General features: G+C 27.7%; 1 protein-coding gene and 1 pseudogene across 1 annotated transcript; both read left to right on the forward strand.

Moving 5' to 3' along the window:
• The first annotated feature begins 2748 nt into the window (after positions 1-2748).
• Positions 2749-4357, forward strand: LOC114166015 (putative UDP-rhamnose:rhamnosyltransferase 1 pseudogene; annotated as a pseudogene).
• A 6498-nt stretch (positions 4358-10855) lies between these two features.
• Positions 10856-18614, forward strand: LOC114166960 (putative polygalacturonase At3g15720). Its single transcript, XM_028051842.2, has 7 exons — positions 10856-10948; positions 15092-15256; positions 15360-15567; positions 16355-16436; positions 16769-16874; positions 18150-18251; positions 18387-18614. The coding sequence occupies exons 1-7, from the start codon at positions 10856-10858 to the stop codon at positions 18612-18614; spliced, it is 984 nt and encodes a 327-aa protein (XP_027907643.2).
• The last annotated feature ends 382 nt before the right edge of the window (positions 18615-18996 follow it).

Below are 18996 nucleotides of genomic sequence, written 5' to 3' on the forward strand. Positions count from 1 at the left end.
TCATCCAGATACATATAATTAGTCAGATTCAGCAGATGCTTGCACTTATGGTGGATTTCCTGCTCTACCAAACTAAATGTTACAATGTTTCATCCCCCACACACAAGGTTAGCCCTTAATGAGTTTCAAGCCTCCTGCTACTCCACCACTAGAGTTAGTACGCTCTATGTGAGACTAATTGACTCTTTAGAGTGTTAGGATGCAACCTTACCTTGAATCCTTATTAAATTATATAGATGGGGCACCATCATGAACTCTGACTAACAGGGGTCAAGGAATTACGTCCCGACCAACTGAGGCACCACCATGACGTCTCACCTAGATGCTCATGGAATTACGTCCTAACTAAAATGAGGCACCACCACGAAACTATCGTGGGATTACGTCCTAACCATATCAACATCATGTTCCATTTATCCACAATAACATTTCATTCTCATACCAATTCCATGTCACTTTTATCACCAACCATTCCATACTCAATTCATGCCAAACTCATGTTAACTCAACATTTCAGCCTATACAATCAGATCTCATATGCATATTCATATACTTCATACTTAAAATAGGGTATTCCAAGCCAAGCATGCAATTAACAACCCAAAAGCATGGAAAGAACAGTCATGCAGTAAAATCTCGTACCAGTCTCGCTCAAGCTGAGGACCCTCGCTCAGGCGAAATGGATCTTTCGCTCAAGCTACAGGTTCTCGCTTAAGCAAGACTGCCAACAGAGGACCCTGCGAGACTCACGAGTTCTCGCTTAGGCGAGCCACTCCTCGCCTTAGCAAAGTCACCCCTCGCATGGACTACAACTGCAGCAACGTGCCTCAAGATCCCGCGTGTCCTCGCTTAGGCGAGCCTCTCTCGCTTGAGCGAGATGATACCTCGCTTGAGCGAGATGATACCTCGCTCAAAATGAGAGCTCTCCGCCTGAGCGAGAGCTCAAGTGCGAGCTTGGACCTGTTTCTACAAGTCTCGCCTAGGCGAGATTGGGTCGCTTGGGCAAGAACGTCAAGTCTCGCAACTGTCCTCCCTACAACAGTCATACACTCGTACCCAAACATCAATACCAATCCACCCAAGCATTTTCAGTAGCACATCAGCCATGTAATCATGAAAAACAGTGGCAAAACAAGCAAGAATCGAATTAAATAAGAAATCCCTAGCTTCCTTTACCTGGAAATAGCTAGCAAGAGCACTTTGACGCTAAACAGTGAACACCGCAACTCTAGGAACGGACTCGAGAGCTGGAAAAGCAGAGCAGGTTCGAGACAGGTTACCAACGTGAACCTTAGGTAGAAATACGACTACAAAGCTGAAAGCAAGGAAGATACGGAGAAGAATCAACTTACGTGGGTGGAAAAATGAGTTGAACTTGCTTGAAGACGAATGGGTCTCGAAACCCTAGCAGAGCTTCTAAAAAGGAAGGAGAACGTATGAGAGGGGCTGTTTGCAAAAGTGAGAGTTGAATGAGAGACCTTGTCTGCTTTAGGGGCCTTAGCACCCTATGGGTCAGCCTCTAAACCCAATTGGTTTAAGACAACCCTAAAATATTGGGGCAAAAATAATTGGACCTTACAAATTTCAGTGAAATAATATTTTCTAACAGTAAACACTAATATGTATTATCACATCAAAATATTAGTCTACTTACCAAGTAAAGAAACTAAAGCAAATAAGGCTTTCCCATTCCATCACTTTGCAAACATGCAATCCTATAAACAGCAATAGCCCATTTCTATCAAGGTAAAAAACAAAGGATATGAACATTTTGAAGCCAGATATGGGGTGTTAGCTGAAACTTCAATATCGCATTCAATAGTCTACATCTGACAATAAATGTCCTTTAATTTTCAAACCCACTTGCAATGGTTGAGTTGGGACTATGACAGACACTTCCACGTTGTTATCCCACTAGACCACATATTTCTAGTTCTATTTTTCAGACATCTTAATTGTGAAATTTAACAGTATTTTTGTTTATCATTGTCATACTTGTGTTGAAATTGGAGCAAATAATGTCTTGTGTGCAGTACTTAACAAATTTTCAGATGAGTACCTATAATGGAGAGACTTGCACTAGTCATCTCCATAACATTATATTTCTTGTAAAAGGTTACTTATACAAATTTGAATGTTTTTTAGTTTCTTTTTAAGTTATTCTGTTGTGCTTCTAGAATTAATGTATTCATCTTAATTTGATACCTATATATAAGAAAAAATAAATAAAGGAAAGATTGATATGTAATGTAAGTCTAACTTGAGAATATATTACCTTATGAAAAACTGAGGAGTTTCACATTTAAAATACCAATTAGAAATATAAATGAAAAAATAGTTCCCATTGTAATTTAATCAAGAGGAGCATTATTTCGCTTCACTAAAAACTTCACTTCCTGTTTATTAAACACAACAAAAATGGTATTTCCATAACAAACATATTCCTAAGGTAAAATCTTAAGCGAAAATCCAAAACTGTGACATTCATATTTCATTTGTCTGAGAAATTTTCCTCCATGAAAGTTTCCTGTTCCAGAATCAGAAAAATACAACACAAGATTCAACATATTCTGGGTTTTCAAAACATGTTAAACTTAGTCCTCTTGACTCATGTCTTGAACTTGACAAGAGAGACACCAATGAATGCAAAAAGGCTATCATGAATAGTAAGTATTCAAAATGGTCCCACTTAAAGTTGATATAGTCTTTACATTGTTGAATAAATAGGAATTCATGCCAGGATAAAGAACCCACACATTCACGAATCACGCTTAAACACACGCATATCCATGGCGGAACAGCGCGAGAAGCTTCACGTTGTGGTGTTTCCATGGCTAGCATTTGGTCACATAGGTCCATTTTTTGAGCTTGCAAAACTCATAGCTCAAAAGGGTCATAAAATATCTTTCATTTCCACACCTAGAAATATCCATCGCCTACCCAAAGTGCCTAAAAACTTGCAACCTTTGGTGGATCTCATAGAACTGCCACTGCCCCGTGTTGAAAAACTTCCAGAAAATGCAGAGGCCACAATGGACATTCCTCACCACCTCATTCCATACCTCAAGCTGGCTTTTGATGGTCTTCAACAACCTTTGGCCAAGTTTCTGGAGAGATGCAAACCCCATTGGATAGTATACGACTTTGCACCCTATTGGTTGCCTCCAATATGTTCTCAGCTTGGAATCTCATGCATCCTTTTCTCTATTTTAAGTGCAACTGGTATGCATTGTTTTACAGAATTTAGTAGAGGAAAAACCAGTGAGTCTCTGCGGAGCATAGATATTCCTGAAGAGTATAATGAGACAAATCAATCGGGGGTTTCTGACGTGTTTCGATTCCTTATGACTTCTGATGCTGCTCATGTTATTGCTTCAAGAAGCTGCATGGAGATTGAAGGTGAGCCTCTCAAATTGTTTAAAAGTATAAATACGAAACCAGTGATTCCTGTTGGGTTATTGCCACCTTCTTTACAGTTTAGTGAAGACAGCAATGATGAAAACTGGGATACCATCCTTAATTGGTTAGACAAACAGGAAAAAGGGTCAGTCGTTTATGTAGCTTTTGGAAGTGAAGTGAGACTAAGTGATGAAGACTTTACTGAAATTACAAAGGGAATAGAAATGTCTGGTTTTCCCTTTTTCTGGGTTCTGAAAAAGCAAAACACCTCTAACGTTGAGTTGCAGGATCTGGTTGTGAATAACTCAGGAAAGGGATTGGTGTGGAGAACATGGGCACCACAGATGAGGATTTTAGAACACAGGTCTGTTGGGGGATTCCTGACTCACTGTGGTTGGAGTTCAGTGATTGAGGGTCTTCAAGTTGGGTGTCCACTTGTTATGTTGCCATTCCAAAATGAACAATTTATAATCGCTAAGCATATGGAGGAGAGAAGGGTAGGGTTCCAAGTACAGAGAAGTGAGCATGATGAGAAATTCAGCAGAGAATCATTGGCCAATGCATTGAGAGCAGTGATGTTGGAAAAAAGTTATAGAAGTGAAGCAGAGGAGATGAGTAAGATAGTTGGGGACAAAGAACTGCACCAAAAATATATAGATGACTTCGTTGAATATATGGAAATCCATAGGCCTGCCATAAAGGATTAGCCTTTCTGCCATTCTATTATATCATTCAAAATAGGTCACTTCTTTTTGTGCTATTTCTTCTTGTATCTCAGTGTAATCTCAGCCTAAGGGATCCCAGATTTAAATTTGTTTTATCATTGAGGACAATCCCTTGTTGGAAAAAACAAGTGGCTTGGTGTCGTGTTTTTCTTGTAATATGTCATCAGCTAGGATGTGCAAAGTTCATGCTATGGTTTATTATTTGTAATGGATACTTAAGTTTTAAGTTTTAAGATTGTTTGTTATTGGTTGAGTTGACTAGTGGTGTTAGAAACTGCATTTCTGATGTCTAGAAATGTTAGTACCGTAAAGCAAAGAAACTAAAGCCAATAATGCTTTCCCATTCCACCACTTTGAATATATTCAAATAGCTAATCTATAATCTGCAACAGGATCCATCAAGGTAAAAAGCCAAAGATATGCACATCTTTTAAGCCAGATATGGGGTATGAACTGACACTTCAATGTCACATTAAATAGTCTATATATCTGATAATAAATGTCCTCTGACTTTATCTTCAGATTTTCGAACCCTTGCCAAGGTTTAGTTTGGATTATAACAGACACTTCCTCGTTGAATCACACTAGACCACATATATTAAATCTAGTTCTATTTCTCAGATATCTTAACTGAAATTTAACACTTTTTTTCATGGCTCATATTGTTCATCATTGTTCTGTCATTTAACAGGTGGGGACTTGTGTTGAAATTGGACCAATGTGATGTCTGCAGTACTTAAATAATTTCCAGACAAAAACCTATTCTAGAGAAACTTGTTCTAGTCAACTCCACAACAGTGACAGTCGGTATCTTTTATAATAAAAATATTTATGAATATTAAAAAGATGTATTGATATTTAACATATACTTGATAAGAGAATAAAAATGATAGATTTATAGATGTGATAAAAAGATAAAGATATAGGAAAAAATAAATTAAATATATAGTAGGTGCAGATAAAATTAAGGTATTTGTATATCATTGTTCATAACAAACAAATGGTAGAAGAAACAACGATGTTCTTACGATACCGAATATATCTTGTAAAGATAGTTTCTATCTCTTCATGTGCATTTCAAGCTGCAACTTTGTACTTTTAAGTCGAGATGTTTTGGGTACTCATCTCTCTAAAGTTGAGAGGGGTGTGCTTCCAAGAGACACTCCAACACTCAAGTCAGTTAAGTACGTTAAATTGTATCAAATGTCAGTACTAATAATGGAACATAATCAATTTACCTTGTGTATTGTGTTATTTATAACATGGCTTTTTTACCTCTATGAGCCAGATCCACGTGACTAATTACCTTGAATAATTATGCATAATACTCTACTAATATGTTTTATCATTTGCCTTAACTTAATCTCATTTTGCCTATGTTAAAGAAGTGGTTGGTATGGTGTTGCTCTCGCTGAGTATACTTATGTCGACTACATATCAGTCTAGGTGGTCGAGATATACTTGAACATATATGGTACTCTAGCCCTCAGACTTAACATGACATGTTCAAGTCTCTATACTACCGCCGATTTTGGTTTGGCCAGTATGTGCAAAGAAAATTTGTATTTCTTTGGTCATCTCACCCTATAGGTATAGTAGCCCCCAGCCTCGAGAAACACAATGACAAAAAGATTGATTGATAGGTATGCAACTTGTAGAGATCAATGTGACACCGGGGAGTCTAACGGTCATGATCCCTGACTATTAAATATGAGAAGATCTAATGGTTAAGATTCAAGACCCATTCAAAAAAACATTTTCCATAATTTTTTGGGCTTGTAGTCATTCTTTTGTTTGGGCTCATAGCCACTCCATACTAATCTCTTGAGTATTGTTTAGCCTCGTAGTCACTATTGGTTAATCCATTGTTTATTGTTATTGATCACAATCACACTCTTAACTGGCTTCATTCAAGTATTCTTTCAACAAACTACTTCTAGTTTATACAAGTATTCTAATAACCAACCAGTTTTTACTTATCCAATGTATTCTTTCAACAAGTCACTTTTGACTTAATCAAGTATATTCTTTGAACAAATCATTCTTGCCTTAACTAGGCGTTCTTTACACAATAGTCACTCATGGCTAATAAATGAATATTATTTTTCAAATAGACACTCTTGACTAAGATGGACAAATTATTTTAATAGTGATCGATCAATAAAAAAAAGTTGCTCTCTATAGGAATATCGTCTTCTAACGTATATAAGTTTTATGCATTCTCTTCAAGTTTGCTAAGTGAACATGAACAATAGTTTCTATAAAGCTTCTAAGGACGTAAAAATTTATCAACATTTTCGCACTATGTAGCATAATATATATCTCTTTTCTTCTTTTTGAATGATTTTATATAGACTAAAAAAAGTACTTATTGCAATTTTGTTTGTGATCATCGAAAAACTTAAGCTCTTTTGAATGTAGGCCTTGTGTCTAATGATGCATTAAATGAAAAGTTAAGATTATATCCAAAATCTTATCAAAGAAACTATATAAAGTTCTACAAAAAAATATAAAAAAAAATTGCATTCAAAGTGGGCAAAAGTGATTATATCAAAATAGTACTTTAACTTGCAACATTAGTCTACTTAATGAAAGTTGGTTAAGTTGATTAATAACTAGATGTAATATAAAGTTTACAAATGATCCAGTATAAAATTACCACTAGTAAATCTTTTATGTCTCTAATATTTTTATTTTTGCATTTATTTAACTATAAATAATCTAAGGAGTTATTATTGTGAAAACATATTTCAAAAGACTTTTAGGTAGCATGTTGATAAAGTTGAAGTTGTGCCTAAGATGACAAGAATTATCGTAATTATGGAAAGAAATAAATTTGTTAGTGTATCCAAAATTATTGACGAATTTTAGAATTTAAATTATCAACATAAATATTTGCCGACAGATTAGATCCATCGGTGAATTAGAATTGTATTATCGATAGATACTTTCATTAGTAACGTATCCAAAGGTCTATTTTGTCAATGAATTTTATCAAAAAATGATAACTCTGATTTGGACAGATTTTTCCATTAACAAATCCAGCGATAAATTTCACACTCAGATTGATGAGATTTTTTATATTTTAAGGGAAATGGCTGAGAAGTAAAAGAGAAAAGAAGAAGAAGAAGATGGTATTAAAGAAGATAATGATGAGGAGAAGGAGAAGGTCGGAGCCAATGGTGACATCAAAGGAGTGACACCGATTACTGTTGGAGTTAGAGGAGGTGGGAGGAAGAAGAACAGAAAGAGGATAAGGAGGAGAACGAGGAGGATGAGTCAGAGATGACAATGGTTAATTGGTGGTGACGACAATGACACTTGAGGTACGACGAGGAGAAGTGGAAAAAGAAGAAAAGAAAAGGAAAAAGAAGAAGAGGAGGAGGAGGAACACCCAAACATAATTTATACTAACAAATTATTGACGATTTTTTGTTATTGTCGACAGATTATATTTGTTTGTAATGGGTGATTTTCTTTTAGTGTAAGGACTCTTCATCAAACGCAACTCTCAACATTTTGCTTAACACATTTGTCCTACTTCAAACATTTTTTGTACATATCCGTCAAACAAATATTGTAAAAAAGTTTCCAAAATCTCTTAAAACACAATCCAACAAAGAAATCAAGAGGAGTACCTAATAATTAGCATTATCATATTTTTATTTTGTTTATTTTTATATTTTATTGGTATTTTAGTTATTATCTTTTTAATAATTAAATATTTATAAATAATTTTAGAAAACATAAGTACTTTATCTTTTATTATTAGTATTTTGATTATTATTTGTTTAGATAATGAAAATTTTATAGATAAATTTAGAAAAGATAAGTACTTTATCTTTTATTAATATTTTGATTATTGTCTTTTAATAAGTTTGTATTTGATAATTTTGAAAAATATTAATATTTGGTTTATATTTTACATATAAGTGTAAATTATATAAGAATCGAATAATATATCAAATATATGAAAATCTTAAAAGATTATATATATATATATATATATATATATATATATATATATATATATATGGTTATTTATTATAATTTATTAAGTACAAATTATTTGCCAGTCCAATTGTGAAAAATCCATAAATATAAATTAAAAAATTTGAAAATTATTTGAACATTTCGTACACTTATCAATCACGTAAATTAGCGCAATATCAATTATGGTCTATAATAATGAAAGGAGATATCGTCATCAAAAATCCAAAGAGAATATTAGATGCAAGCTCATAATGCATTATATTTGACTTGTTTCCACGATAACAAACTTAATCTAAGAAAGATTAATTTATTCAACTTTCATTTTGATTGCAATAACAAAAAAAATGAAACTTAAAATCTAAGAAAATATAACAACTTAATTGATTGAAGTTTTAACCGGTTAGTGTCGATTTTGTCTGTCATTGTTCCCCTGACACTCTATAATAGAAAAAGTGATGAAATTCAGCTTTAGAAAATTAGAGAAAACACAAAGAGAATTTACGATTTTTTTAAAATTACAATAAACAAAAATTATAAACATACACCTTTTGATCTTCTTACATTTATCAATCACCTAATAAAATATTAACATTTTCATTTTTATATTTAAAAATAAAAATGTTCTTTTATTAATATTGAATAGGTGAAGAGTAAAAAATGTGATATTTGTATACCATCATCCATAACTAGACAATTATGATTTTAATTTATATACTCAATATAATATATAATTTTAATACTCATTATTACTTTTTAGAATCATCTTAAAACTGAGTTTCACAATTAATATAACAAAATAAAAAGGGTTTGATCCTTAACTTTTAATGCAAATTATAATTAGTTATTTTTTGAAATTTTAGACCAATTTAATCTTTTATCTTTAAAAAATGTATTAATTTAATCTTTTAATTGATTTTTGTTAAGTTTATTTGACGTTTCAAACGCGTTTTTCAACTTACATTGAAGCGAAATTGTGTCAAACAAAGTAAATAACTTAAATGTTATCACAAAAACTTTAAATAAACTAAACAAAATTTGATTAAAATTACTATATTCAAACATTTTTAAAATTGGAGGACTATATTCAAACATTCTAAAACTGGAGGACTAAATTGAACTAAAATTTCACAGAATAACTAATTTCAATTTTGACTAAAAATAAAAAATCAAAACGTATTTAATCCAAATAAATAAATAAAAAACACGCAATTAAACATATTTAAATGAATTGTCCACATCAAATTTATTATATATTTGAAAAAAAGACAAAAGTGTTTATATCTCTCACTTAATTAATAATATTCACTTAAAGTAACAGAGAGAGATATGTTGCATTATGTTGCATTTGGTATATATTGAACCCCACATGTGTGCTTCCTTCACAAAACATAAATCACTGCAGTGAACTCTTCACAAAAAATTAAATAAAAAAAAAAGTTCAACAAAAACAAGAAAAAATTCCCTTGAGTGAAACATGCGAAGCCTTATCATTTGTGGTTTGATTCTTGCTTTTGTTTCCCCATGTATATGTGTTGTGTTCAATTCGACCACGAACGCATATAACGTCATCGATTTTGGTGCTAAGGGAAATGGAAAAACGGATGATTCACAAGTATGAAGTTTTAGTTTCTTCCTCATCCTCATTTTTCAATTTACTCTCTTTACATTTTATTTTTAGAATTTTTATGGTTTACTATTGTTTTATCTATTACTTTAACCAAGTAATAATGAAACATTTTAATAAAAATCCACTCTCACTCTCCTTAACTTAAAAAAAATATGAGTAAATATAATTTTTTTAATTTAGTTATATTAAATTTTTTGTACGTGTTAAATATTTTATATTGACATTTGAATTTAAACGTGTCACTAAGGTAAACAACTCAAACATCGATTTGAATTATCATTTGATACATTAAAAAAGTTAATGCAATTGAGTTAAAAAGATTATATTTATTATTTTTAAAGTTTGAAATTAAATTATATTAAAATTTAAAGCAATAATATATTTTGACTAAAAACATATTATATATATATATATATATATATATATATAAAGATATTTTTGTTACGATTTAAGCTGAAAAATTAATAAAAACATGTAATTAGAACGGTGGAAGATGTTCAAATTTACAAAATTTAAAGACTATTCTAATACCTATAAAAATGAGTGAATTTTTTTATTTCTTTTATATTTTAATTTTCATTATTGAAACAAGATAAAACCATCTCTATTATTACATACTCATAATGTCATCTCTTAATTTATTTATTTTTGTGTGCAGATTTCATTATATCGCATATTTTTTAATATTTAGTATTTTCAAGACAAATATATTTTATTATTGACTTAAGGTTTTACTTAAGACTTTGAATTTTAAATTTTATATCATGTTAACATACTTTAATAAGTATGTCTTACGTATCTTAAATTTATATCATCCTAAACATAATTAATGTATTAAAGATGTCCTAAAATCTTCTCAATAACCATTCACTACTATACTTGCAACATTATACCAAATATTCTGTTAAAAATAAAAGTACTTAATTTCTAAAATAAATATCTGTTTTAAAAATGAATAGCCAAAAGCAATTATTTCAGATTTTCAAGGAATAAATTAAAAAATATATTAAATTAAATTTTTTTTCTCCAATTAATTAAATTTAATATTTGGGTTTTGAATTTATGGTAGGCATTTTTAAGAGCATGGGAAAGCACTTGTGGAGCAGAAGAGATGGGAACTCTAATTATACCTTCAAATTATGAATTCCTTTTGTCACCCTTAATTCTAAAGGGTCCTTGCAAGGCCTCAAGTGTTCAAATTCAGGTATTTATAATATTACATCCAATTAATCAAACAATTATTTCTTTTTGTTTACTTAATATTTTTCTTTTTTGCACTTTAAAATTTTATGATTTTTAATTTATTAATCATCTCTTAAATGTTATTTGTATTTTAAGATTACTTTTTCAGGAATTGATAAATATAATAAATTTTCTTCATTATATTATTAAATAGTTATACAGTATTCTATTTTATTTATTTCTCTCTCCATCTAATATAATAAATACATGCATAAACTATTTAAGAGTTAATAATGAAAAAAGTAATGTGTTTTTTAAAATTTTAAATAAATACATAAGAATCAATGATAGTTTTTGCCAAGACGTAAGAGAAATTGTGTGTGTGTTTTTTTTTATGTTAAATTTTAAGTTTTTTATCAATTTGGATATTTTTAATTGAATTTTTATTAATTTATTTAGTTTATTAAATATTACATTTCTTTTATATTTTTTAATTAAGTACTTCTTTTAATTTTTTGTTAATTAAGTATGGTTAATGAAAATGTTAAGTGGTTTTTCGACTTTAAAAACATGTGATAACAAAAATTATTATACTCTTAATCACTTCCACGTCATTACTTACTAGGATAAAAAAGTCATTATTATCACGATTATGATCTATTTATCAAACTTATTTTTATTAAAATACACATTTAGTTTTTTTTTTTTCCAATTCAATCCTAATAATATTTTTTTCAATTAACTTTTAATTTTTGTTAATTTTGTTAAATTTGGTCTTTTCTTTAATGTCGTTTAAATAATTAATGGTAGTGAACATTGACTATCACGTATCACTTTCTGGTGTTTTGTTTTTTTTTTTAAATGTTCATGTGTCAACCCAACAACGTGTCAAATGTCAAAGTCAATGTTTTATATTTAATTTGGTCTCTTTATTTATTATTTTTGTTCAATTTATTCGTAACTTTTTTTAAATAGAACACTTTCGTCCCACTCTAAATTGAAATCAAATTTAATTTTTCTATAAATATTATAATGATACTTTTATTAAATTCACATTTTTATTAAATATTTTTTGTTTAGGGTTATAATTAGTTTAAAATTATAATAAATTGTAAGGACGAAGACTAATATTATTAATCTAAAATTGTAAGACGTTAAAAATTACATGATCACATAAATAAATGGTGTTACTCCCCACTTTTTTACCTCTCTAAATTTTAAAATCAAATCCTCATTTTTTAACCTCTCAAAATTTTAAATATCACCTCTGATTTTTAACCTCTTAAAATTTCAAATCAATGATATTAGTCACCATCATTAAATTAATCATAACCCTAAACCAAAAATATTTAATAAAAATGTAAGTTTAATAAAAACATCATTATAACAATTATATAAAAATTAAATTTACTCTCACTTGGGGTGGAACAAAATTGTTAAATTTTAATAAAATTTGAGTAAAAATAATTAATACATGGACAAAATTTAATATTAAACATTGACTTAAACATGTGGCACAATGTTAAGTTCACACGTGGACATTTTTTAAAAATTATAAAAAATTTAAACAAAATAAAAAAATACAAAGTGACATGTGACAGTCACTATACATTACAGTTAATTATTTAAAGGACATTAAAAAAATTGATCAAATTGAATAAAATTGACAAAAATTATAACTTGATTAAAAAAAATATTATGATTAAATTGACACAACTAAAAAAATAGAGAACAAATGTATATTTTAACATATTTTTAATTAAATAAATAAAATCACTTGACATTTTACATTAATCACAATATTTTCTTATATTAATCGCATGATTTCATACCTTTTATAATGCGAAAACATGTAAGAAAGAAAATTGATAAAATAGCATATACATTATCAACTTATAAATAATTAAAGGACAGAAACTTAATTAAACATATAAAAACTTAAAATTCTCGATAAAAAAAAAAATAGTAGAGACTTTATGAGATACGTACTTCAAATATAATTAAACTTTTTTTTCTAACATCCGCCGTTAATCTCCTTTACAATGTTAAACGGAAAACGGAAATAGAAATTATATTTTAATAGTTATACATTGATTATTAATGGCAACATTAGTTATATTATAAATACTAGTATAAACTGTCAATGGCAATTATAGATTATTAATTGCACTTTCTTAATAATTGTTGTTTTATTTATCATTTAAAATGTAGAATAATGATATTTTGACTACTAAATTTTGAAAATTTTCTCTTACAATATGAGGTGATATCTTTTAATTAGTTTTAGAATATGGAAAATGAGAAAATATAAAAAAAATGGAAAACCACTTAGAATATGTCTTTAAGATTGTAAGAAAAATTTATCAAAATTTAGTAGTCAAAAAATTAGTTTTCTAAAATATATTCTTCTTGTTGTCATGAAAAAATCAAATCCCGAATGTATATATACACGGTAAATCAAAATATACTACAATACAATTTTTCAAAAACATGATTAGAGACCAATTGTCGATTTAAAGACTAATTTCATTAATAGCTAATACTAATCATCAATTCATAATAAAAATTATTTTAGTTATTAATTTAAAAATCAATTATAATTTCTTAAAACTATTTTAGTTATTAATAACTTTTAGTTTATAAAATGGTATTTAAATTCGTCAGACTAATTATTTTTTGTTAATAAAATTAATCATTCTTTAAAGATATTTTCTAACGAAAAAATTTCATGTTTCTTTTTAAAATGGAGTGAATTATTAAATTCATAACTGTTTTAAGTTGGTCATATTTATTAAACTTTTATCCATCTTGGGACGTTTTGTTTATTAAAATATGTATCAAATTTCTCTCTCTACACTTATAATACATTAAGTTAAACTGTGTATTGTAATAATTTTTTATGTTTTTCCTTCTTTCAATAATAATAATAATATTATTATTATTATTAAATGTATTTTTTATTTTTGGTTCAATTAGATTTTTTTTTAATTATTAATGTCGTTAACGTCGTGTTAATATGTGATTTTTTAATTTTTAATTTTTTTTTCAAAAGAAAAAATTGTCACGTGTTAGGTTCCTGATGTGATACGTAACATTATCAGTGTCACATGACAATATTACGTGTTAGTATTACTATCAAATGTTATTGTCTTGATTGTAATTTAGTCTCATTATATATCTTCTTGATTCAATTTTGTCTCTATTTTTGTGTCTTTGATTCAATTCTGTCTCAATTTTTTTAATAATTAAAAAAAATAATCAATTTTTTATAAGATTAAAAACTAATTAAGTATAAATATTTTTAAAATATTAGATACTGATATTTATATTGTTTCTCCCCAATTTCAGACCAAATTTATTATTTGTATAAATGTTATACTAATATTTTTTATTAAAAATGAATTTTTAACATATTACATTATTGTATATTATTAACTCATGTTTTGTTTATTTTTTTTTCAAAATAGAATAATATCGTCTCTCCTAGTTGAGACCAAATTTATTATTTATATGAATGTTATACTAATATTTTATTATTAAAAATGACTTTTATCACTAAAAGTTACCGCTGACAATGTTACATGTCACACCAAGAACGTGATATGTGATCATTTTTTTATAAAAAATAAAAATAAAAATAAAAAAAACAACATATTGACACGTGATATATGGTTAACGGTGTTAGTATTTTTGTCTAAAAGAGACCTAATTGAGACACTTTTTCAAAAATTAAATTGACATGTTTTCAAAGGTGTGAACCAGATTGACACATCCTTACCAAAGTGAGTACCATATACGAGTAATTAAACATTTACTTTAGATAATTTTCAAAATTTGTGTTTCATCTTGAAATTAAATATATACCTAATTTGTTCCTATACTTTATATAAATTCAAAAACATTATTTTCAGCCAAAAAAAAATTGTGAAGATTACCATTTGTCAAGCAAAGTTTCATGTTAGATTATGACCTCGTTTTCTAGAAATGACATTTTACAATATTTTTTCAAGTACAGAAACAAAAGAAGTATATATTTTAGTTTACGAACATAATTTGAAGATGAAAAGTATATTTAACTTTTTTTATTATTGTATTAATAACAACAACATCCTTAAAATATGTATTTGTATTGTTGTTATTTAATTTTCTATGATTTATTTTGTAGATTCAAGGAAAATTGGTTGCACCTGCGAAGAAGAAATGGCGATCTTACTATTTTACTTGGATTTTGATAACAAATGTAAATGGTCTGATAGTTGATGGAAGTGAAGGATCACTACATGGTTCGGGTTCTACTTGGTGGTCATGCAAACATTGTCGACGACCATCGGTTTGACTTTTTCTAAACTTTCTCTTCTCGTACTTTCTTTGTCTTTCATATTAATTTTGATATTAAAATATAGTAAATTTGTGATGTGAATGATGCAATGCAGGTCATTAGTTTCAATGCATGCAATGATCTTAGCGTTAGTTACTTGAACATTATGAACAGTCCAAGATCTCACATAAACGTCAATGATTGTGACAATGCCACATTCTCTTCTATCACTATTCATTCTCCTCCCAACACTCCCAACACCGATGGAATTGATGTTTATGCTTCAAAAAATATCTGGATCAAAGATTCAAATATAGCATGTGGTAATATAAGTTTTCATCTCATAAATACACAATTCATATATATATATATATATATATATATATATATATATAAAATAATGTTATTATTACATCTAATAGTTTTATATTACTTAAAAGTCAAGATCTAAAATAATTTAAATATCTCGTCCTTTATGAAATGTCTTATAAGAAAAAAAATGTGATAGAACTAACTTTTCAAAACAGATAATACTTCGTATGAAAAGCAATTAATACTAAAAATATTATTTAATGTTAATGAATTATTTGAGTGGACTTAGTAAAAGGTGTTTATACATAAATAATTGAGTCTTAAATTATAACTCAACTACTTTTTAAATCAAAATTTTGAAAAGATGGGTTTGCAAATTTATCCTTTTTATATATTATTGAATGTGAAACCTGAGACTTTCATCACTAAATTTCTCAAATTTCTGATATATTAAATTTAAAGTTAAATATGGTTTTCATCTTCAAGCTATTATAATAAAATAATTATTATGTTCTATTAATAATCTAAACCATGAAATATTTAATTTTTGCAAAAGGTCATGCAAAAACTTTTATCTGTAAACTTTTTATTTAACAAACAGAATTTCACAATGTAACCTTCTCATATCGTTTGATAGAAAAAATGTTTTTTATGACCTATAAAGCACTTTATAATTTAATTTAGAAATAAAACTTAGTTTTTAGTAATAATTTGAAAGAAAAAAAACATATTTATCATTAATGGAAGATATATAATAAGTATATCTGCACTTTCAAACTTACATTGTTTTTCTAATAGGTGATGATTGTATTGCCATCAGTGGTAACTCCTCCTATGTCAATGTTACTGGGGTTGCTTGTGGACCTGGTCATGGAATAAGGTATAGATGTACATATACATACATATATATATATATATATATATATATATATATATATATATATATATATTTTGTCACTAAGAATTTCAGGAAATTATCACACACTAGATGATATTATAAAACTATTATCTTACGGTTTTAAGAATTTTCTTTTAAATTTTACTTAAACACCTAAAGTAATTTATCTAAAATCAATATTAAAATGAAAAGAATTGGTGTTTCATAAAATATATACTAAGAACATCCGTGATTTTTTTTTAAACAAACATTGCATTAAGTTAATATATTTAGTTATATATTACTAACTTGAACAAATGTGATGAATTAATCAGTATTGGAAGCTTGGGTAGAGGTAATGCTATGACAGCAGAACAAATTTATGTACAAAATTGCAGCTTCACCAGGACAACAAATGGAGCAAGAATCAAGACATTTCCTGTAAGTTTTTATTTTATTTTTTTTTAATTCATTTGTGTTTTAGGATTTTCACTTAAAAATCTTGAAATGCAATGATCTTTTATCTTAATAAAATAGGTATAAAGTTTTCTATTCCGTTTCGACTTTACAATAAATAACTAAGTGTTTATATTAATTAAAGTTAAGGGAACAATAACTATATAATTGAAAAAGTAATTAATAACTTTTTTATCTTTGAAAATGAGATATAAGTAGACAAAAATTTCTTCAATATCCTACAATTAAAAAAAAGATATATACAAGGGTGTATTTCAATTTGTATCCTATACCTATTATGCTATAATCACATATAACATGTAATGTAATTTTAAATTTTGTTCTTAAAAAAAATTTTAAAATTTAATTTAATTTTATAAAAATAGACAAGTTAAATTAAAATGATGAATTAGTGTGGTTTATAATCCTTGACCTTCCAAGCTAGCGATAAGGGTTTGATTCATGCTACGAATTTAGATTCTTGTTAGATTTTTTTGTTGTTGTTTATTTACTGTGACTCATAAATGGATTATCACTAATTTTGACATTTTAAAATATATTAAAAAGATACTTTAAGTACTGACATAATATATTTTTAATATTCAGCAGAGAACAATATAAGAAAATCAATAGAGAATCTAGACTAGTTATGCTACCTACTTATATTTTCTATTTAAATCTATCAACTTTCTTCTTTAATAAATCTAGAATTTTTAAAGAATTTTCAATTCTTTATTTTTTATTTCTTAATTTAGTTTTAGTTATATATATTTAATTACATTCAATTGATTTATCTCTTTTATTTATTTTTAGTTAATAATATAAAATAGAAATGTTCATTGTCTAATGGATAGGAGAGAGGTCACTCTCTCTATCTTAAATAGTAGGAATACGACAATCCAAGGACACTAAAATTCAATATCCAATAAACTTTGTTAATATAAATTTTTAATAATTTTGATATCATCTTAATTGTAATTGTGAACTTTAAGTCTAATCAGACTTATAAAACTAATTTCTAAAATGATGTGTACAACACCTATTTACATGTAGTGTAATCCTTTAAGCAATATCTTCCAGTAATATTGATTAATTAGATATGTGCTTGATAAAACTGATAATAAAATTATTCTAAGGAATTTTGAGATTATGGACAAACAAAAACTAAAGAATTAAAAAAAAAACCTTAAATGATTTTTCTTCGTTATTTCTTAGCATTTGAAAGGAAGATTTCATATATTGTTAATTTTTTTTTTCCAGAACGGACCAGGTTATGCAAGAGCAATCACTTTTGAGCAAATTACATTGATAAAAGCTGGCAACCCAATAGTTATTAACCAATTCTACAATGATCCTTCAACGGTAATCACTCACTTAACTCAATTAATATTTTAAACGTTATAGAAAATATTACTAACTTTTCAATAAAGTCTTTGTCGATAATTAATTATTTATTTATTACTTATAAGAGTTGTATTTTTTTTTTGGAATAATTAGTGGGGAGAAGTTGAAGTGAGTGAAATCACATTTCGTGATTTTAATGGAACATCAGCGTATGATAAAGCTATTACCTTAAATTGTGATCCACAAGGTTGTTTCAACATTACATTGGATCAAATTAACATTGTCTCTTCTAAAGGAGGAAAACGAGTTTATTGTTCTGGAAGGAACGTCCATGGAACAGCTACATCTACCTACCCAAACTGTTCTTGCTTATCGTCATGAATTATTTCTTTCTTGCCCTTGTTCGTGCAGATATATGCACAATAATTATATACTATATCATATGCTTGAAATTTTAATGTAAGTTTACATATGCTTTTAGAAGAATTAAAAACTCTTTGAGATAAATTTTACAATTTAAAGTCTAATTTGACCTTATCGAATCGATTAATTAAATGATATTTGCATTCACCTATCTATCTATCTATACATACATACATATATATATATAAATAAAATTTTAAACATAGTAATCTTAAACCAACAAATAATAGTGGTTTTTTAATCCACGGATCTACACTGGTTTTTTAATCCACGGATCTACACTCGTAACATAAAATACAAGACAATACATTCCTAATTTTGCCAATGAATTTCAAATGAT

This window comes from Vigna unguiculata, chromosome 10 (assembly GCF_037176805.1).
Source record: "Vigna unguiculata cultivar grain cowpea cultivar isolate G323 ecotype 2 chromosome 10, ASM3717680v1, whole genome shotgun sequence".
In the NCBI taxonomy this organism is placed as follows: domain Eukaryota; kingdom Viridiplantae; phylum Streptophyta; class Magnoliopsida; order Fabales; family Fabaceae; genus Vigna; species Vigna unguiculata.